Raw genomic sequence first — 23,555 nt, forward strand, 5'->3', positions numbered from 1 at the left:
TCCTTAAAGAGTTGTTTTGACACAGCACCTATACTCTGTCAACCGGAAGTTTCTCAACCTGTCATAGTAGAAGTGGATGCGTCGGAGGTGGGGGTTGGGGCTATACCGTCATCTGGTAAATGGGGTCCATGCGCCTTCTTTTCCCAAAAATTATTATCGACTGAGAGAAATTATGACATGGGTAATAGGGAGCTTCTGGCAATTAAATTGGTGTTCCTGTAATGGCGATATTCGTTAGAGGGCCAGTCCATCTTATTACGGTTATCATGGACCACAAGAGCCTGTCATATCTTCAATTGGCTAAACGTCTCAACCCAAGGCAAGTTAGGTGGTCACTGTTTACTAGATTAAAATTTGTGGTCACTTTTCATCCAGGAGGTAAAAACACCAAGGCTAATGCTTTGTCCCATAGCTTACCAGGTGGTGGTGATCATGAGAACCTTGTCTCAATTCTACAGAAGGGAGTAGTTATTACAGCCTTGTACCCTGACCTGGAGGGAGAGGTGTTGGATGCTCAGGGATATGCACCTGCCTTTCGGGGAGATTATTTGTACCATATAATTTGCGCGTAAAGCTATATAGGAACATCGTAACTCCGTGCTTGCTGGTCATCCAGAGGGTAAGGCAACCGCAGACCTCCATTCTCGTTGTTTTTGGTGGCCATGGTTGCATCGGGATGTAGTTGAACAGGTGTCTGCTTGCAGTGTTCGCCCGCGTTCTAAAGTATCGCATACCTGTCCGTCTGGTTCTCTTATTCCACTGCCCATTCCTAGTAAACCATAGACACACTAGTCCATGGATTTTATTAGTGACCTTCCGGTATTGGCAGCCAAGATGGTGTTTTGGTGGTTGTAGATAGGTTCAGTTAAATGGTGCATTTCATGGCATTACCGGGACTTCTGAACAGGGTCAGACTGGGTCACCGGGACACCGGAGAATCCTCCGGTGGGCCCCGCTCCCAGCCCCAGCTCCTTCATTTGTGCCTGCCCTGCATGCTCCTAGCGTGTGTCCAGCAGTGCGCACTTTATTGTATAGTCGGCACCGGCTGGCAGACTGCACAGGTGATGGGAAGTGCATGCGCAGCTCCTTCACATCACCTGCTGTCGCTGCCGGACTTCTGTAACTCTGCCAGGAGAGCTCTGGGTGCGTGCCGACCCTCACTTCAGCCAGACAAGTCAGCGGAACAGCTGACTGTGCGGCTGAGTCTGAGAGGAGACACGCACACAACAGCTGACCCGCAGTCACCCGTTTCCTGTACTGTATCTCTCTGCTCCTCTTCCACAAAGCCCTGGGCAGCAGAGTAAACACTGATTGGCTGCAATTCATACTAAACACCATAAACAGAAACAACTCAAGAACACCAAATGTACTTTTTTCTGTTCGCCACAATTCCACAAAAAAAAGCTATAGCAAGTGATGAAAACCACATCTATCCCAAAATCGTACTAACAAAAACAATGTCTCGCCCCCAACAGAAAGCTATGATACCGCTTCCCTGTGTGTAATAAAATACGCAGCAGTCACCGTCTTCTGCCGCTGTGTCGTTCTTCTGTCTTCTTCATTGCAGTGGAATATGGCCACCGGTAAGTAGTTTACTACACACACTGGACCTATATTACTGCTCTCCTCTGTGGTGCAGTATGTAGAGATGTATGTATAGATGCTTACAAACATTTACCTAATAAGGTATAAAGTGACTAGAAGATGAGTGAAGAAAAAATAATAATTTTTATTAACATGTTAAAAACAGACAATATTATATAAAAAGACAGAAAGATGTAATAATGGGATCTCCAAAACAAGTCAGGGCATGACACTTGAAGGGTGATGGTTTTGTGATCTCACAGCAACTGGAAAGCGGCCCTATAGGCTGGTTAGGTGGACTTGCTGTAATGGATGGACACGATAAGGCGTCTCATTGTTTCCTTACACAATCCTTACCCAAAAAAAGGGAACCCTGACCAGAAGAAACGACAGTAATGATCATCCCACAAAGTGCCCAAACTGCCAAAGATTAAGTTACTAACACAGGCTACAGAAAAAGTGCAATAAGTTACACCTCTGCTGTGGTGTGTCTATAATCATGAGCATAAAGTACAAAGAGACCACTACATGGCAGTCAGTTATAAGGGTAGGTAAGCAGTACATGCAAGAGATGTAGAAACTAGATTAGCACATAATACAGCTGGTCGAAGACCAGTCAGAGTTTACCTGAATTTAGTAAATGAGGGCTTGGGCAGCCTGGGGAGATGATGGTGTCCCGTCCTGCGCCCGACGAGCGCCGTTTCGCATGACTGCTTCTTCATAAAGGGGGGCGTGATGGAGACTAGGTAGGGGAGTAGGTTTTTATATCCTAAGGGCGGGTGTAAAGTAATTAGGAGGGCAGAGTGGTAAGCAGCAGAGGGTGGGAATGGGGAGATTGTCAATGGTCTTTGTTCGGCGCCCATCACTTTTCAAGTGTCACGCCCTGACTTGTTTTGGAGGTCCCATTATTACATCTTTCTGTCTTTTTATATAATATTATCTGTTTTTAACATTATGTTAATAAAAAAAAAAAAAATGTATTCACTTATCTTCTAGTCACTTCATACCTTATTAGGTAAACGTTTGTAAGCATCCATGATCGAAGTGCTATTGCCAATTTAATTGTTGGATTATGGGATTAATAAATATCTCTGTGCTTAGTAAACAGATTATTTGCAACTTTACTCTAATGGATTTCAAAGCCAGGGAACGCTCCTGGCAGTCTAAGGCATCACATTTTTTCAGACAGGGGACCTCCACCCCTTCCTCGGATACTAATAAAACTGTTAAGGAAACAATTCGACTATATAGGAATGCTCTATACAAGAAGGCCAAAATATGGTGGAACAAATCCTCTTTTGAGAATTATATGAACCAACAAATCGTTCCACATGGTTTGAGGGTACAAGTTCATCCTTCATTTGACTTTAAAGATGAGGTCCAGCTCAAGAGGTGGACCTCAGCAGCTACCACCTCCTCTTTAGATTTTATCCTATTCATTATTGACAAAAACACTCTTTCCCTAAAGAGCATTGATGAAAATGTTGAAGAATTAGAAAGGACACTAGTGAAAGACCTACCGGTGGAGGATTTTGATAAAATATTAGTTGACATCAATAAAGACCTTGACAAATGGGAAAGTGAGATATCACAAAGTAAACTTAAAAAATACCAAAGAGATCTAAATGACTATGATAGTAACAAAGTATACCGTTGGCAACAGAAAAAGACAACGAGAAGACCAAACCAAGACAATTCCAAACCTGCAACATCTCACCATAGGACTCAGTCCGAAAGTTCAGCTCAATCGATGTCGGACATGAATACCTCGGCAAGTGACAATGAAGCATCGAATAATGAATCAATAAGCACTAGACTCAGAAGCGCCTACCTGACATTTTTACGAAGTCCAAATCAGCTAAAAACTTTGGAGAACACCAAAAGGTAATTAACCTATCTTCACACACTTTGTCAAATGCACAACTCAATTTATTGGAAAAAGGTCTATCTTTCTCCCCTTCATGTCATTTAGATACGTTTTCAGTGGTAAGAGATCTACATCTCTTTGCCAGAAAATTGACTTTCAAAAAATTGCACAATAAAAACATGAACCACGACATCTTTACCTCTGCCGATGAGAGAGAAGCTCTAAGAAATCTAGAAGCTCTATTGGAAGAGAACACCTTGGAGGTCAGTAACTTTCCCCACAATTTATTTAGCAAAAGATATCCCCCCATTAGCACGGTATCAGCTATAGAGGTCTTTACCAAAATTGTTACATCTGAGATAGAAACACTCCAAAAATCTCCATTCTGGGCATCCAATAAGAAACAGGAAGAGAGATTGGTTCTGGCCAAATTACACTCTCTTCCTGACGTAGTCTTCAAACCTGCTGATAAAGGGGGAAACCTAGTCATATGGCCAACCCCCTGTATGAAAAGCAGGCTTTGAGACTGCTAAATGAACCTGACTGCTTCAAAAAACTACTCACAAATCCCCTTTCAAATTTTCATAATCAAGCTTTTGACCAGGAAATTGTTCCTTAAAAAATGCTGGAACATGTCAAGAATCTTCATCCCAAATTGCCAACTTTATATCTGGTCCCCAAGATTAACTAAAACCTGCTAGATCTGCCAGGGAAACCCATAATATCGGGCAACAGCGGACTGTGTGAGGTAATTTGTGACTTGATTATTACCTGAAACCACTGGTAACCACTCTTCCCTCTTACATACAAGACACCACTGCAGCACTACAAAGACTAGATTATATATACCTTGAAGACCATAAGCTGATGGTAACTGCCGATGTAGAATCATTATATACTTCCATCAGGCATGAAGATGGCCTAAAAGCCGTATTGTGGTATCTTCAAATGAGCAACCTGGCATCCCCTCTGGCTAATTGGATTCTGGCCCTACTAGATTTTATTCTCACCCATAACGTTTAATAATAAAATTTATCTACAAACCCAGGGGACCTCCATGATAGCCTCTTGTGCCCCCTTATATGCCAACTTGTTTCTGGGGGCGTGGGAGAGGACCATTTTCCAGGGAGATGACACTGGGGAGATACAAAGCATCCAGGGATAGATGCGTTATATAGACGATATCTGGTTCATCTGGGAAGGTACGGTAGACAATTTGCATCTCCTCATGGACAAACTAAATCAAAATAATCAGAACATAAAACTAACCTACAAGTTTGGCAAGGACCTGGAATTTTTGGACCTAAAAATCTTTACAATGCCAAATGGGATGATTGCAACAGATTTATACAGAAAACCCACCTCAACCAACTCCTTTCTACAAGCCACTTCTTCCCTCCCACCAGCAACCATTAACCCCTTCATGACCCAGCCTATTTTGGCCTTAATGACCTTGCCGTTTTTTGCAATTCTGACCAGTGTCCCTTTATGAGGTAATAACTCAGGAACGCTTCAACGGATCCTAGCGGTTCTGAGATTGTTTTTTCATGACATATTGGGCTTCATGTTAGTGGTAAATTTAGGTCGATAATTTCTGAGTTTATTTGTGAAAAAAACGGAAATTTGGCAAAAATTTAGAAAATTTTGCAATTTTCACATTTTGAATTTTTATTCTGTTAAACCAGAGAGTTATGTGACACAAAATAGTTAATAAATAACATTTCCCACATGTCTACTTTACATGAGCACAATTTTGGAAACAAATTTTTTTTTTTGCTAGGAAGTTAAGGGTTAAAATTTGACCAGTGATTACTCATTTTTACAACAAAATTTACAAAACTTTTTTTTAGGGACCACCTCACATTTGAAGTCAGTTTGAGGGTTCTATATGGCTGAAAATACCCAAAAGTGACACCATTCTAAAAACTGCACCCCTCAAGGTGCTCAAAACCACATTCAAGAAGTTTATTAACCCTTCAGGTGTTTCACAGCAGCAGAAGCAACATGGAAGTAAAAAATGAACATTTAACTTTTTAGTCACAAAAATGATCTTTTAGCAAAATTTTTTTTATTTTCCCAAGGGTAAAAGGAGAAACTGGACCACGAACGTTGTTGTCCAATTTGTCCTGAGTACGCTGATACCTCATATGTGGGGGTAAACCACTGTTTGGGCGCACGGCAGGGCTCGGAAGGGAAGGAGCGCCATTTGACTTTTTCAATGAAAAATTGGCTCCAATCTTTAGCGGACACCATGTCGCGTTTGGAGAGCCCGTGTGCCTAAACATTGGAGCTCCCCTACAAGTGACCCCATTTTGGAAACTAGAGCCCCCAAGGAACTTATCTAGATGCATAGTGAGCACTTATAACCCCAAGGTGCTTCACAGAAGTTTATAACGCAGAGCCATGAAAATAAAAAATAATTTTTCTTTTCTCAAAAATGATTTTTTAGCCCACAAGTGCTTCACAGACGTTTACAACGCAGAGCTGTGAAAATAAAAAATCATTTTTCTTTCCTCAGAAATGATGTTTTAGCAAGCAATTTATTTTCACAAGGGTAACAGGAGAAATTGGACCCCATTATTTGTTGCCCAGTTTGTTGTGAGTACGCTGATACGCCATATGTGGGGTTAAACCACTGTTTGGGCACACGACAGAGCTCGGAAGGGAAGTAGTGACATTTGAAATGCAGACTTTAATGGAATGGTCTGCGGGCGTCACGTTGCATTTGCAGAGCCCCTGATGTGCCTAAACAGTAGAAACACCCCACAAGTGACCCCATTTTGGAAACTAGACCCCCCAAGGAACTTATCTAGATGTGTGGTGAGCACGTTCAACCCCCAAGTGCTTCACAGAAGTTTATAACGCAGAGCCGTGAAAATAAAAAATAATTGTTCTTTCCTCAAAAATTATGTTTTAGCATGTAATTTTTTATTTTTGCAAGGGTAACAGGAGAAATTGGACCCCAACAGTTGTTGCCCAGTTTGTCCTGAGTACGCTGGTACCCCAAATGTGGGGGTAAACCACTGTTTGGGCGCACGTCGGGGCTTGGAAGGGAGGGAGCACCATTTGACTTTTTGAACGCAAGATTGGCTGGAATCAATGGTGGCGCCATGTTGCGTTTGGAGACCCCTGATGTGCCTAAACAGTGGAAACCCCTCAATTCTAACTTCAACACTAACCCCAACACACCCCTAATCCTAATCCCAACTGTAGCCATAACCCTAATCACAACCCTAACCCCAACAAACCCCTAACCACACCCCTAACCCCAACACACCTGTAACCCTAATTCCAACCCTAATCCTAACCCTAATCCCAACCCTAACCCTAATCCCAACCCTAACCACAACTGTAACCCCAACACACCCCTAAACCTATCCATAACCCTAACCACAAGCCTAATCTTAACCCTATTTCCAACCCTAGCCCTAATTCCAACCCTAACTCCAATTCCAACTCTAACCCTAAGGCTATGTGCCCACATTGCGGATTCGTGTGAGATTTTTCCGCACGATTTTTGAAAAATCTGCAGGTAAAAGGCACTGCGTTTTACCTGCGGATTTACAGCAGATTTCCAGTGTTTTTTTGTGCGGATTTCACCTGCGGATTCCTATTGAGGAACAGGTGTAAAACGCTGCGGAATCCGCACAAAGAATTGACATGCTGCGGAAAATACAACGCAGCGTTTCTGCACGGAATTTTCCGCACCATGGGCACAGCGGATTTGGTTTTCCATAGGTGTACATGGTACTGTAAACCTGATGTAAAACTGCTACGAATTCGCAGCGGCCAATCCGCTGCGGATCCGCGGCCAAATCCGCACTGTGTGCACATGCCATAACCCTAACCCTACCCCTAACCCTACCCCTAGTTCTAACCCTAGTTCTATCCCTAGTGGAAAAAGAAAAAAAAAATATTTTCTTTATTTTATTATTGTCCCTACCTATGGGGGTGATAAAGGGGGGGTTTATTTATTATTTTTTTATTTTGATCGCTGTGATAGAACCTACCACAGCGATCAAAATGTACTTGTAACGATTCTGCCGGCTGGCAGATTCGGCGGGCGCACTGAGCATGCGCCTGCCATTTTGGAAGACGGCGGCGCCCAGGGAGAAGACGGACCGACTTCGGGAGGCTCGGTAAGTATGAGGGGGTGGTGGGGGGGTGGATCGGAGCACAGGGGGGGGGGGGGAATCGGAGGACGGGGGGAGCGGACAGGAGGACAGAGGGGGGTACCGGACAGAACGGACGACTGGGGAGGAGATCGGGGGCGGTGGGGGGGCAGAACATGATTTCCAGCCATGGCAGATGCTATTGCAGCATCGGCCATGGCTGGATTGCAATATTTCACCATTTTCATAGGTGAAATGTTGCAAATTGCTCTGATTGGCTGTTGAAAGTGCAACAGCCAATCAGAGCGATCGTAGCCACGTGGGGGCAAAGCCACCCCCCCTGGGCTGAAGTACAACTCCCCCTCTCCCTGCAGATTGGGTGAAATAGGAGTTAACCCTTTCACCCGGTCTGCAGGGACGTGATCATTCCATGAAGCCACATAGGCGTCATGGGTCGGATTGGCACAGACTTTCATGACGCCTACGTGGCGTCAAAGGTCGGGAAGGGGTTAAGGATATTCCAACTGGCCAATTTTTAAGAGCCAAGAGGATCTGCTCGGAAAGTGGTGACTTTGAAAAACAAGCCCTTGACTTGACATAGATTCTATGACAGAGGTTATAGCAAACGGTCCATCAGATTTGGCTATAAAAAGGCAAAAAAAAACCCAAGAGAACAACTACTATACCCTAGGCACAAGGATGCGCGCTCCCAAGATGGCCAGGTAAGATTTATTTCCTCATATCACAATCGATGGAAAGACCTAAGGCTAATACTTAATAAGCACTGGCACATCCTTATGACAGATCCGGTCTTAAAACAAGGTCTCCCTCCACATCCACTAATAGTGGCAAAAAGAAGCCGCAATCTCAGGGATATACTGGTTCATAGCCACTATGACCCCACAACTAATTCAACATGCTCAATTCCACTACAAGGCTTCTTTCCCTGTGGCTTATCTAAAGCATGCATTAACCTAAAAAAGGCCAAAAAATTTACCAATTATGATGGATCCAAATCATTTACCATCAGAAAACATCTTACATGCTCCACCCAAGGGGTCATATACCATGCAACTTGCCCTTGCAATTTGATATACAGTATATTGGCTTAACAACGCGGGAACTCAAAATTAGGGTGCGGGAACACATTAGAGACATAGAGAAATCCAAGACCATTGAAGATATTTCTCTACTTAAAACCCTACCCCGTCGTTTTAAAACACACCACAATTCCCAATCAAGAGGCCTTATTTTTAAAGCCATAGATCAAATTGACCTGGGCATCAGCGGGGGGGACTTAAGCAAATCATTAGCGCAACAAGAGAGTAGATGGATCTACCGCCTGAACACCATCACACCCTCTGGCCTAAATGAAAAACATGGCTTTGCTTCCTTTTTATAGGAAACACGGCCTGAACACTATAACACCCTTTCGCCTGAGTGAAAATTATGATTTTGTTTCCTTCCTAGAGCAGACATCGTTTACTAATAATAACAACAATCCAAGTTTTAATTGGTCGCTAGGTTTTAATTAATTTTTTATCTTCTTTCCCTCTTCATCACCCCTAACTATTTATCATTTCATTTGTATATTTACCCTATCATAATTTTTAACTTACCCGTAGGTATCCTAGGCTTTCCTTTCTGGGCCACTTGTTCTCCGGAGGATTGGTGTATGGACCGTTTCTTCCTTCCTGTCTCCTGTTTTGACGCAGCCCTAATGGTCGGTTCCTGGCGGCTCTTTTCAAGAAAAATCATCCCAGCTGGGAAATAAAGTTGAGACGACAAGAAAAGGAAATTTCTTTACACAAGGGACTTATATGGACACTCCATCATTATGTAATATTCCATCTCACAGCACCTTCACTCCATCCATGTGTTTATAATTACGGATATTATTTTATTTCATTTATTTTTTCTCCACACAATTTCTTTATCTTGCTCCCTTTTCATAATTTTCCTTTTAGCACATTTCAAGCCCCTCCATTTCCACTCACCCATCCATATTATTACAAATATTTTTTACTAAACATATTCACCTTCAGCTTGTAAGGCCAATTCAGCACCCACCTCTTAAACCCTTCTCTTTTTTGGCCTTTAACCGCATTTAGCCTTATTTGTCCTTTTTCACATGACGCACATAATGGCACCGGTCCTCTTTTCAAAAGATATAGTTTCCCCCTCCTTACCCTCATGATTTCCTTTTCTCCTCCATCCTCCCATTTTACTTCCCCCTTCTTTGTTGCTTACTGTTCATCCACGGCCGCGGAGAACAGGATGAATGGAGGGGGCGGTACTATACTTTGTGTCTGTCACGCTCACAAGCCCTCTCCTTCTGGCTAGTGCGCATGCGCCGGTCTCATATCTCCACCTGAGTTCCGATCAGCGCCAGTTCCATGACACGCGGTGCGCTCCACTGCGTGTCATGAGGCGCAGGACCGGGAGTCCCCTTGGCTGTGGGAGCTTTGACCGGCTGCATGCGCCATTACCACTGCCAGATACACCTCCGCAACTCCTTCACCCTACGCACGTAACCCCGCCCTCTCCTTTGACTTCACATGTGCTGGGGGTGTATCCAACTGGACCCTGGCGCCGAACAAAGACCATTGACAATCTCCCCATTCCCACCCTCTGCTTACCACTCCGCCCTCCTAATTACTTTACACCCGCCCTTAGGATATAAAAACCTACTCCCCTACCAAGTCTCCATCACGCCCCCCTTTATGAAGAAGCAGTCATGCGAAACGGCGCTCGTCGGGCGCAGGACGTGACACCATCATCTCCCCAGGCTGCCCAAACCCTCATTTACTAAATTCAGGTAAACTCTGACTGGTCTTCGACCAGCTGTATTATATGCTAATCTAGTTTCTACATCTCTTGCATGTACTGCTTACCTACCCTTATAACTGACTGCCATCAAGTAGAGGATCGGTGAGATCTCCCGTGTGGTGTAGTATATAGAGGATCTGTCATCTCTACTATGTGGTGTAGTATATAGAGGATCTGTCAGCTCTCCTGTGTGGTGTTGTATATAGAGGATCTGTCGGCTCTCCCGTGTGGTGTAGTGTATAGAGGATCTGTCAGCTCTCCTGTGTGGTGTTGTATATTGAGGATCTGTCAGCTCTCCCGTGTGGTGTAGTATATAGAGAGATCTGTCAGCTCTCCCGTGTGGTGTAGTATATAAAGGATCTGTCAGCTCTCCTGTGTGGTGTAGTATATAGAGGATCTGTCAGCTCTCCCGTGTGGTGTAGTATATAGAGGATCTGTCAGCTCTCCCGTGTGGTGTAGTATATAGAGGATCTGTCAGCTCTCCCGTGTGGTGTAGTATATAGAGGATCTGTCAGCTCTCCTGTGTGGTGTAGTATATAGAGGATCTGTCAGCTCTCGTGTGTGGTGTGGTATATAGGATCTATCCGGTATGGTATTTTTAAACTGCATGGTGGGCCCCAAGAATGATTTTTCTCTGGTGGGCCCAAGGTACTCCAGTCCGACGCTGCTTCTGAATGCTAAGACTATCGCTCAGGTTTTTGATAATGAGATCATGAAGCTTCACGGTGTTCCCTCCGATGTTGTGTTACATCGGATGACCCAATTTGTTTCCAAGTTCTAGAAAGTTTTCTGTTCTCGACTGGGGTGCAGCTGTTCTTTTCCTCTTCTTTCCATCCTCAGTTGCATGGACATTCCGAACGCATTAATCAGAATTTTAGAGGCTTCTCTCAGGTGTTTTCTCTCTGAAAACCAGGAGGATTGGGCATCTTCCTTACCGTTGGCCGAGTAAGCTATTAATAATCATTGCCAAGAATTTACCGGCAGGTCACTATTTATTTGTGCATACGGTTTCCTTCCACAGTTTGGTACTTTTAGTGAGGGAGGGGGCTTCAGGAGTTCCTGAGGAGGAACGTTTTGCTTTATCTTCCTCCTCTGTGTGGCAAGGGGCTCAGAGTAATTTGAGGATCATGGGAGACAGGTAGAAACGTATTGCTGACAGGAAACGCTCGACAGGTCCAGACCTAAATGTGAATTACTTTTTGTGGATATCAACCAGGAATATGAAGTTGAAGATCCCTTCCTGGAAACTGGGACCTAGGTTTATTGGTCCCTTTAAAATAACCACTGTCATTAACCCTGCAGCTTTTCTTCTTGAGTTACCTCAGGCTCTTAAGATCCACAAGGTGTTCCACAGGTCTTTACTCAATAAATAGGTAGAACCTCTTGAGTCATCTCCCTGCTGCCGCTCTCAATCCTTACTGATGGTAATTTGGAGATCCAGATTTTGATGATTGTTTATTCCCATCTACAGCGTTCTTTCCTGTTGTACTTCATGCACTGGAGATGTTATGGTCCAGAAGAGAGGATGTGGGTTTCTCAATCAGAGGTGAATTCCCCTAGGCTGGTTCGTTCGTTCCATGCCTCATCCTGAGAAACCAGGTCCTGAGTGTCCGGAGGCCACTCATACAAGGGGAGGGTACTGTCACGGGTGCATCAGTCAGTCATTCTGGATCCGGCTACAGAAGGTCATTGCGCTGAGCTCTGCAGGCAATTTCTGGATCTTGTATCTCTGTTGCAAAGTGATATCCTTCTCCCTCTAGGACCTAGCAGTGATCTTCACTACTGCTGATTAACACACCTTTGCTGGATGTTTAAATTCCTTTAGTCGCTTCAGCAAGGAGCCGGTGATAGTTCTACTATTTCCCTTTGTCTAGTTGGAAGTACTTGTAATCAACTAGTTCCTTCTTGGTGTTCTCTTGGAAGGATAGCTGGCGTGATCTCTTTGGTGTCTTCTGAAGCTAGAAGAGGGTCTATCGCTAGGGGCAGCCAGGAATTAGGCTCCTGCTCGACGATAGTTGAAGAACCAGGAGTGGCTACTTGGTTTTTGCTAGAGCTTCTCATAATGGAGTTAGGCTTGTACAGCAGATAGCCGTCGGGTAACAGTCCTGGGCAGTCCCTGGTACTGTAGAAGCTCACCCAATGGGTCAGGATGGCAGTCAAGGACATGGATTCGGAGTCACGGGCAGTACAGGATTTGGATACTGGTAAACCAGCTATAGGAGAATATACAGATGGTATGGATTCTGGCTCACCCAGATGACAGACACTGATCCTTGTTCAAACAGTGCAGATTTTGAGACAAGCCAGGAAGGACACTGGTGCTAATTCAATCAACACAGGTTTCAGGAACATATTTAGACAACATGGGAATCAGGAACAGGTTATGGACCAGGGACCTGGCTACATACTACTTACATACACAGACTAAGTAGAGAAAATACAGGAGTTGTTCAGGCACCTCCCTACTAACGCTGCCGTCACAATAGCAGTATGTGGTCAGTATTTTACATCAGTATTTGTAAGCCAAAACCAGGAGTGGAACAAAGAGGAAAAGTCTAATAGAAACATATGCACCACTTCTGCATTTATCAGCCACTCCTGGTTTTGGCTTACAAATACTAGTTAAAAAGGGGGGTAAACACTGGCGCTGCACTAACTGATCAGTAGGGGGAGAGGGAAATGAAGCTGCTGGTGGGGTGACAGGGACTGTGCTGAACCCTGTCTAAAATAAATAAATAATCCAATAAAAACAATGCCACACCTGCGCTGATAGGAAGGGGATACTGCATGCACTAAGGCGCTGCCTGCTGTGAGGGCAAAGACGGAGCTAATCCCGCTCTGCTTAATGGAAAAGGTCCGGTGTGCATACACTTTACATTCGTACACACGCACTTACTAGAAGTTGTGGAGGTCAGTGGATATCCAAGGTTCCTCTGTCGGTGAGCCGGGCTGGACCGCACACCTTTAGGGAGATCCGGAGCCGATTATGCCCAGATGGAAGGTTGAATGCTGGGCGTCTAGCAAGGGTAAGAACCGCTTACTCCTAGCGTGCCCCGGCCGGAAGCAACGACGGAGCAGATGCGGTGTGGAGGGGGAGGGCGTGGCTAAGGTGGTGACGTCACAAGTGGGGCGGGTGCTTGTCAGGGCAACCAACCTACGCGTTTCGAAGGAGGGACTCCTTCGTCAGGGCTGAAGTTCCCTGAAGGACCCGTCCTTATATAGCCTACGCCCCCTAAGATAGATCTGCCCATATAACTTGGTGTGTCTAGTCATGGGCCCATGACTAGACACACCAAGTTATATGGGCAGATCTATCTTAGGGGGCGTAGGCTATATAAGGACGGGTCCTTCAGGGAACTTCAGCCCTGACGAAGAAGGAGTCCCTCCTTCGAAACGCGTAGGTTGGTTGCCCTGACAAGCACCCGCCCCACTTGTGACGTCACCACCTTAGCCACGCCCTCCCCCTCCACACCGCATCTGCTCCGTCGTTGCTTCCGGCCGGGGCACGCTAGGAGTAAGCGGTTCTTACCCTTGCTAGACGCCCAGCATTCAACCTTCCATCTGGGCATAATCGGCTCCGGATCTCCCTAAAGGTGTGCGGTCCAGCCCGGCTCACCGACAGAGGAACCTTGGATATCCACTGACCTCCACAACTTCTAGTAAGTGCGTGTGTACGAATGTAAAGTGTATGCACACCGGACCTTTTCCATTAAGCAGAGCGGGATTAGCTCCGTCTTTGCCCTCACAGCAGGCAGCGCCTTAGTGCATGCAGTATCCCCTTCCTATCAGCGCAGGTGTGGCATTGTTTTTATTGGCTTACAAATACTGATGTAAAATACTGACCAAATACTGCTAGTGTGACGGCAGCCTAAGGAGGGTGCTTTACATACAAGTGCTTCTCACAATATCAGAAAATCATCAAAAAGTTAATGTATTTCAGTTCTTCAATACAAAAAGTGAAACTCACATATTACATAGAGTCATTACAAACAGAGTGATCTATTTCAAGTGTTTCTTTCTGATAATGATGATGATTATGGCTTACAGCCAATGAAAACCCAAAAGTCATTATCTCAGTAAGTTAGAATACCTTATAACACCAGCTTGAAAAATTATTTTAAAATCGAAAATGTTGGCCCACTGAAATTTATGCTCAGTAAATGTGCTCAATACTTAGTTGGGGCTCCTTTTGCATCAATTACTTCATCAATGTGGTGTGACATGGAGGCGATCAGCCTGTGGCACTGCTGAGGTGTTATGGAAGCCCAGGTTGCTTTGATAGCAGTCTTCAGCTCATCTGCATTGTTGGGTCTGGTGTCTCATCTTCCTCTTGACAATACCCCTTGAATTCTCTATGAGGTTAAGGTCAGGTGAGTTTGCTGGCTAATCAAGAACAGTGATACTGCTGTTTTTAAACCAGGTATTGGTACTTTTGGCAGTGTGGACAGGTGCCAAGTCCTGCTGGAAAATGAAATTTTCATCTCCAAAAAGCTTGTCGGCAGAGGGGAGCATGAAGTGCTCTAAAATTTCCTGGTAGACAGCTGCGCTGACTTTGGTCTTGATAACACACAGTGGACCAGCACCACCAGATGACATGGCTCTCCAAACCATCACTGATTGTGGAAACTTCACACTAGACCTCAAGCAGTTTGGATTGTCTGTCTCTCCACTCTTCCTGCAGACTCTGAGACCTTCATTGCTAAATGAAAAGCAAAATTCACTTTCATCTGAAAACACCACCTTGGATCATTGAGCAACAGTCCAGTTCTTTTTCTCCTTGGCCTAGGGAAAACACTTCTGGCATTGTCTGTTGGTTACGAGTAGCTTGACACAAGGAATGAGACACTTGTAGCCCATGTACTTGATACGTCTGTGTGTGGTGGCTCTTGCAGCAATGACTCCAGCAGCAGTCCACTCCTTGTGAATCTTCCCCAAATTTTTGAATTGCCTTTTCTTAACAATCCTTTCAAGGCTGTGGTTATCGCGGTTGCTTGTGCACCTTTTTCTACCACACTTTTACCTTCCACTCAACTTTCCATTAATCTGCTTGGACACAGCACTCTGTGAACAGCCGGTTTCTTTAGCAATGTCCTTTTGTGGCTTCCCCTCCTTGTGGAGTGTCAGTGACTGCTTTATGGACATTTATCAAGTCAGCAGTGTTTCCCATGATTGTGGAGCTACTGAAACAGACTAAGGGACTTTTTGTAAAGCTTAGGAAGCCTTTGCAGGTGTTTTTCGTTAATTATTATTATTGACTGAAGTAATGGCTTTTGGGGTTTCATTGGCTGTAAGCCATAATCATCAACATTAACAGAAATAAACACTTGAAATAAATCACTCTGCTTGTAAGGACTCTAAAATATATCAGTTTCACTTTTTGTATTGAAGAACTGAAATAAATTAACTTTTTGATGATATTCCAATTTTGTGAGATGCACCTGTACCTGATGCCTACCAGCTTTTGGCTGAAGCAACTCCCAAAGTGCGAGCACTGCCCCTTTAAGAATCGGAGCGAGTGTACGCAGACCTAGAGAAGCAGGAAGGCACAACAGGGAACAGATAGATCGCCGACTGGCCGGGACATTGAGCATGTTGGCATCCGTGCCACAGGAGTGGCAATGACCACACTGGGACGTCAGAATCGCCTTTACAAATGTAACAGCATCGTTACCCTCTGATTACCGGCCCATTATATTTTTCTTCAAGTGATTTTCTAACCTGTCAGCACAGTCTACTTACGCTGTCATTTGGCCTCAAAACAATCCCGAGACATTTCAGGACTAAACATCATAGTGACAGTTCCCTTTTTAGGGTGCGGGGTATAGATATGCTCAATGTTAATATCCGTGGCGGGAATTTGTTTAAACGTTTGGGCCAACTGGAAACACGTTGGATTTGGTCCCTCAATACCGTATACCCTGCAGGTCTGAATGAGAACATTAGTTATGCTCCCTTCCTGTAGTCGCTGCACTGGTGTGCTTAGTGTGCCTTCTTGCAATTTTTCACATTTTGTTTTAATTATTTTATTGTTGTTCTGTTTTTAATTCACCTTTTTATTACTTAGGATTCCCATATCGCTATACTGAATTGGTTATTGTGCTTTTGGAACTCATCTGGACTATGTGACATGGAAATTGAAGCTGATGGACTGCTATTTTTGTCATTTTTCCCTACCCTGATAAAGCCATCGTTTGGGTTCTTTTCTTCCCCATTGGGGTGTAGGGGACATATGCGGACAAGCTGTTAGTACTTTTTATGATGCTATCATCAATGCTCATGTGCCTTGTGGGACTGTACCATGTTATATTGTTTTGTTTATGGTCATTGTATTTTATATTATTATTTGATACTAGATGGCAGCCCGATTCTAAAGAATCGGGAGTCTAGAATCCATATATACTTTATTTATTCAAATGTAAGAATAATACAATTAATAAATAATAGTAAGAAAGAACAAAAAATGGCTGCACTCACCAGCTCTTGACAATTCTTGTTATTTAAGGTACAGTTACACAGGATCCATGAACATGCTTATGAGGAGAGGGATGAAAGACATCAGACGACAACTTTGCGTGTTGTGGCAAATGCCACAACAACGGTTCTTTGCTTAAGAACAATAATGTAAATAATAAATAATATGTATCAATAACTATGTATATTGGTATGTTCTATGACATTTTTAAATATTTCATTATTATGTGGAAAAGCTCTTAGTACCCATACTGGCGCATACTTGTGTGCCCATCAGGTATTTTCACAGTAATTTTACATCTGATGGGTTGGTATGAAACGTTTTTAATCATCTCTTGGGCTTAGCTAAGCCTTCATTTTAAATAATTCTAATAGGTACAACAGAAATAAAAGCCTTTTTGTGTACCCAAATTTTTTGTGTTTATTTTTACAGAAGTGTAAAATTTAAGAAATCAACGTTCATAGTACACCGATGGGCAAATATAAACATGCCCATCAACCACGTCACGGTAGCCTTTGAACTGATGGGTCCTAACTAACTGATTCCTATTTCTTAATACTCAAACCTCTTTCACATCTGCATGTTTCTGATATTTGCAGAAGTAATGTTAAAAACAATACAACTTCCACACTTGGTACCAAAGAACTGACCTACAACACACTTTCAGCAAGTGCCATGCAATGTAGATGAAGCTTGGAGTTAACTTGCAGTAAATGCGGCAAACGCGGCTTCGGCAATTGCATTAAATGCAGCCACAACAAAAACACTGGTAAGTGGAGATTTTGTGGCGAAAACTGCAGAAACCACATGTGCCGCACCTGCCGCAAGTGAAGTACAAATTCCGTATACATTGCATGCAACTTACAGCAAGAGTGGCGTGGGTCAGCCCTTAGGCAGGAAGTGCAGAAATAGCCTTTTTTCCACCATAAATTCTCCAAATAGCAGAAAAATGTTGATGTGAAAGCAAAATCTCTATTCTTTCCCTATCTATCTAAATATGTACCTAGCTATATATCTATTTCTATGTACAGAACACACCTGGAGATAGAGATGTGTGTGAACAGCCATCCCACCCGTCTCTTACCTGTTCACAAAAACCTCACCCTTTTTAAAAACAAAATGAAATCTCTCAGCAGCTATACTGCTGGAGCTTCAAATACAGGTTCCTATCACCAAATACAGGCATTTGGATGATACACATCTTACATCTTGTACTTAATATGTGTTCTACTTACCTATAAAAATATGTATTGATATATCATATTTCTACATTTATGTAGATATGATATAGAGTTATTAACCCTATATGCTAATGAGTACGTATGTTATATACGTATTTCCTACATAAGTACTTAAAATCTATATGTCTATGGCTACACTAATTTTTTTTTGTTTTTGTTTTTTTTCCTTATCTCTATACATAGAATTTACCTATTGCTGTCTATGTTATTAGAAAAACTGAATAATGAAAAAAAAGAAAAGTAACTTTAAACTAAAATATTTTTGTACACAATATTACGTGTGAAGACTTTAGTACTATCAGCCAATAATTGTCCTTGAAGTGGTGTATTAACCACTTTAACCCTCACATTGCAACATTGCTTCACCCTGGAAAAAGCAACATACAATTGACCATGGGCAAAAGCAGGTTCTGGTAGATAAATGCCAACTCGATGGAGGGTCTGGCCTTGAGATTTATTTATGGTCATTGCAAATGCGGGCTTGATGGGAAATTGTCTCCGTCTTAATTTAAAAGGTAATCCAGTCTCTGATGGACACAAATCAATTCGTGGAATGAATACCACATTTCCTGCTGCTGACCCACTAATTACTTTAGCCAGTATGATATTGGCATGTAAGGCAGTGACAATGAGCCGCGTACCATTGCAGAGACCTTTGTTCGTGTTCAGATTACGTAATAACATGACAATGGTGCCAATTTTAAGTTTCAGCCGATGTGAAGGCATTCCAGTTGGTGTTAGTGAATTCAAAAACTCAAGTGGGTATTGATCGAGGTCATCAGCTTCATCAGGATCGATGGAATCATCACTGATATATTCAGTATAGTCACCTATCAATAAATCCATGACTTGGGAATTGACTTTCTCAACGTCCTCATTTTTTGGACATAAAATTGCATGAGATGCAGCTGTATTTATGCTTTCGGTGTCATTCACATCAATACAAAGATTATCTCCAAAAATTTCAATTATTAAACAGCCAGTGCATACCATGTCTGGAGGAATTTCAATTACATCATCTCCAAGATTATGTTCATTAGATAGTTCACCATTTCCCAGTTGAAGCAACCAACTGCTGTAGTGAGGATCAATGGAGCGCATGTTGTTAATAAGTGGCAGGCGAGTAAAATGTTGCCAGTGTTGTGAATATTTTATACAGCTGTCTACAACATCAGTTCTTGTCCCATGAGGGATGACAGGAAGACATTGTCTACAGTCGCCTCCAAAAACAATCACTTTACCTCCAAACGGTGTTTTTTTCTTTGTGAGCTACATTTGTTGTCATGACATCACGTAAAACTCTATCAATGACATGCAATGCATATTTGGATAGCATTGTGCACTCATCAATAATAAAAAGTTTAGTGCTGTGCAAATCTTTTGCTGCATCGGTATCATTCTTAATCCTGGAAACAGATGTTTCATTCACAGGAATTGGAATCCCATAAAGAGAATGAATGGTTCGTCCACCTTGTAGCAAGTTGGCGGCAATTCCAGTAGTGGCAGCAGGTGACACAATGTCTCCTTGTCCTCTTAGCTGATGTAGGAGTACATGATATAGGTACGTTTTTCCGCTGCCACCAGGACCATCAAGGAAAAAACAACACTTTGCTGTAGAATTAGTGTCTTCTAAAGCTTGAGTGATAGCATCAAAAGCAAAAAGTTGGTCCTCATTTAGAGTAGCTTTCATTTCAGCAGCTGCTGATAACTCATAATCTTTATCATACTGTGGGAGGAGGTGTTGTTTCTTGACTGGACGTGGCAAATTAAAATCAGTATAAGTTTTGCCATGAGCTTTAAGAACATGTTGGACATCTGTCATAGCATAGCCTTCACAATTGACACACTCCAGAGTGTCGGAGTGGTATGCATGGCAGTAGTCTTCTACAAAGTGTTCCTTAAATTCATCCCATAAGTCCCGAGGTTTAGCTGGAGGACCAAAAATACAAATGTAGGCAAACATGTCACGTAGCTGTGCTGGCATGTTGAGAATACTGGCATCAAGTAATGTATTTCTCCACAGCCTATCATCAAATAGTAAGCCAAGAGCTAATGCCGCATCTTTAAAGGTTTCATGTGTGACTCCGTGTACAGTTTTTATGCTGTCAAAACTGGTTGCACCTTTCACATGTAACAATAACAATCTTAAATAGTAGCGTTCTTGGTCTTTCACACTGACAGTATACATTCGTCCAATCACAGAACCACCTGCTCGCTTTCTAACTTCCCAAGAACCTTCTTTCCAAACATCGTTTTCAGGAATTTCACGGTATAAATAAATATGAGCATGATGGTCGTTCTGATTAAGCTTGAAGTAGGCCATAAGTGTAGAATTTTGATGGAGCTTTTGTTTGATGTTTCCAATAGAGTCATCCTCATGAAAATAGAGTGGCTGAGAATGCGGTAGATGTACAGCAAGGCGAATGATGCTATGAGATTGTTTATGCATTGGATATGAGAATATTCGCCAAGCTGCCTCTGGTGCACTGACATATCTTGAATCCATGAATTGGTGTGTTTCATCATGTTGGATGTTAGTCTGGCAGATTTCAAGATTGGCTTTATCATGTCCTTTGTAGACGTATTTAAATAAATATTTCACAGCCTGAATGGAACCACAAACTTCGACACTTATATGGCACTTGTATTTTAATAGCAGGAACGGATTATATGGAACCACCCACGAATTGTCAATCATGTTAGAATGGTGTTGAAAAGATGGGCCAAAGTGTCTGCGATAAGTAGGATAGGCGTCCTTAGCTATGATGGTTCTTGGTTGCAAATCTTTAGGGAAACCTTTTGTACACTTCCCCAGATCCATACAGGGAGAATTTGGGTTGTGTTCTCCACACGGACCATGAATCATATGTTGGAGAACAATTTTATGGACGTGAGGGTAGTGGGTAGGATTGGGAATTTCAGCCCACACTGTATTGTCTATGTCCTCCTCAGTCCTTAATTTGGAGTTGCTGTCCATAATAATCAAAATGTGAGCGTGTGGAAGGCCACATTTTTGAAATTCAATTACATGAACCATAGCGCAAACTTTCCCAAATAATCCGTTGTTAATGTCTTTTAAGAGTGCTTCCAGTTTTATTTTGAAAACACGTGCCACCAAATCAGGTCTATGTTCCACACGCTGCCAAGGTTCCAAATTCTCAGTAATCTCATTCCATTTCGGATTACAGGTCATGGTGATGAATAGATCAGGACGACCATATTTAGTCACAATAGCCATGGCATCCTGGTACCGCTGCTGCATATTCCTGGGACTGCCTTCAAACGAAGATGGTAAAATGACCGTTTTTCCAATGGGGATGCCCTTCTCAATGGATTTTTTCTGGAGATGTTCCTGGAGTACACAATAATACTCTACTTTCAAATCCTTTTGGTGTTGACGGATATAATTTAGGCGATTTGCCTCGATTTTCACATAAGCATCCACTAAGTACTGCTGAGTGAGTTTGCCACCATTCAGGAGCGGATTAAACTGATTACGGACAGACAGCACATAGCAGTAATATTGCAGTTGTGTAACTCTGCGTGGACTTTGCCCTTGTTGCTTGAGGCCATCATGCCAGCCCTGGTCTCCGTAAGGGAAAAATAAAGGATAGAGTAAAGCATCTAAATTACTGTGTAGAATGCTGACCTGTTGTGTTCTTGGCGCCAAAGGATTTTTGGGGTCAGTTTGTAAATGTATTAAAATATCACGATTAAATGGTGGCTCTCCATTGTCATTTTCAAATACGACAGCAACTTCATTGACAGTTGGATTATTATATCGGCGAGGGTCTTGATTCCGATCTTGTTTAAGGGCCATGATGATATTTGGCATGAGAGTGCCATTAGCTTCAGCTTTAAGATGTTCTTCATGTTCCACATCTCGTAACATTTTGTAGGCAGCAACAAAGGGATTCACATTGTCTAACTGAAGAGCAATTATACTCATCAAAGTGGGATGACATTTTTGATTTTGTTCACAGTTTAAACGTTGTTCATTCGCGGTAGCGGTATCCAAAATATACAGTTGGGCATAAGCTGGAACTTGATCATCACTGGGATGTAGGGTTCCAGTGCGATTATATATTTGTCCATGTATACGGAAACAGTAAGGGCCATGTCCAGGTGGAGGGGATATATTGGCACCCATGGAGGCGAAAGCAAATGAGCTGTTAATACTACGAATATTTTCCATGAGATTCTTACTGAACTCACTCTCCCCTGTCAGCAATCGTTTAAAGACCTCGGGATATTGGGGTATAGGTATATGCACTTTACTCTTGTGACAACACAGAGTAAAATTTTTATCTGCTGGTATCTCAGCATTAAAGTGTAATGCTTGACAATGTTCACATAAATAGTTCATAGGACCACAGGAGTGTTCTACTATGGTACTGTCATCATTAGTAAAACCTGTAGGATGTTGAGGTACAGGTTGTGGTAACGGAGCATTGGAATGTTTCTGTAAGCCAACATATAACGTGGACCTGGTAGAGGATCTTCACTGTCCACAGATTCAATCACTGAGGAGTTGGAAGGTGTATCGTGGTCAGAGTTTATTAATATGGAGGTGCAAGCGGTTTTTTTGCGCCGTTCACGGCGTGCACCAGCAGCATTTGGTAATGGTTTGTTTGTTGCCTTAGAAGAGTCAGGTGTGAAGCATGTCTTATAAGCAGACTTAACGGTGTGCAGGCGACGGCGTTTATCATTTGGAGTGTAAGTAGGACAGTGTTTACGCTTACGTGCAGATTTACCAACGGTTAAAGGAGCTTCAGGCTGCACACATTCTATGAATGGAGACAAAGAAGCTGTATTGTGGGCAGAATCTATAACTGAGGACGTGGAAATATTATGTTTGCAACGTTGAGAGCGTGCAGCAGCAGCTTTATTACTTAATCGATTAGTTTTGTCCTCAAAAGACTCATTAGTAATGCGTTTATTGCAAGCAGCATTAACAGTGTCCAGGCGCTTGCATCTCTCCTCTGTACTCTTGTTAGCACGCTGTTTGCGCTCACGTGCGGCATCGGCGGCTTTTCGCTCTGCATCATTACGATACTTTATATCAGACCTGATCTTACGTGCGCCATCAGCAGCTTTGGACTCTGTGTCATTAGTATACTTAACAGTGTCCAGGCGCTTGCATCTCTCCTCTGTACTCTTGTTAGCACGCTGTTTGCGCTTACGTGCAGCATCGGCGGCTTTTTGCTCTGCATCATTACCATACTTTATATCAGACCTGATCTTACGTGCGCCATCAGCAGCTTTGGACTCTGTGTCATTAGTATACTTAACAGTGTCCAGGCGCTTGCATCTCTCCTCTGTACTCTTGTTAGCACGCTGTTTGCGCTTACGTGCAGCATCGGCGGCTTTTTGCTCTGCATCATTACCATACTTTATATCAGACCTGATCTTACGTGCGCCATCAGCAGCTTTGGGCTCTGTGTCATTAG

At 43.1% G+C, this 23,555-nt stretch overlaps 1 protein-coding gene and 1 long non-coding RNA gene across 3 annotated transcripts in view; both read right to left on the reverse strand.

Annotated features, from left to right (window-relative positions):
* Positions 1-23,555, reverse strand: part of LOC143767729 (uncharacterized) — a 400,410-nt gene that overhangs the window by 39,618 nt on the left and 337,237 nt on the right. The window lies entirely within an intron of this gene.
* Positions 1-23,555, reverse strand: part of LOC143767655 (uncharacterized) — a 68,869-nt gene that overhangs the window by 39,618 nt on the left and 5,696 nt on the right. For both annotated transcript variants that reach the window (XM_077256112.1, XM_077256111.1), the window contains exon 6: positions 9,183-9,326. In XM_077256112.1, coding sequence (XP_077112227.1) covers positions 9,183-9,326 — 144 coding nt within the window. The remainder of the gene's footprint in view (positions 1-9,182; positions 9,327-23,555) is intronic.

This window comes from Ranitomeya variabilis, chromosome 4 (genome assembly GCF_051348905.1).
Source record: "Ranitomeya variabilis isolate aRanVar5 chromosome 4, aRanVar5.hap1, whole genome shotgun sequence".
Lineage (NCBI taxonomy): Eukaryota > Metazoa > Chordata > Amphibia > Anura > Dendrobatidae > Ranitomeya > Ranitomeya variabilis.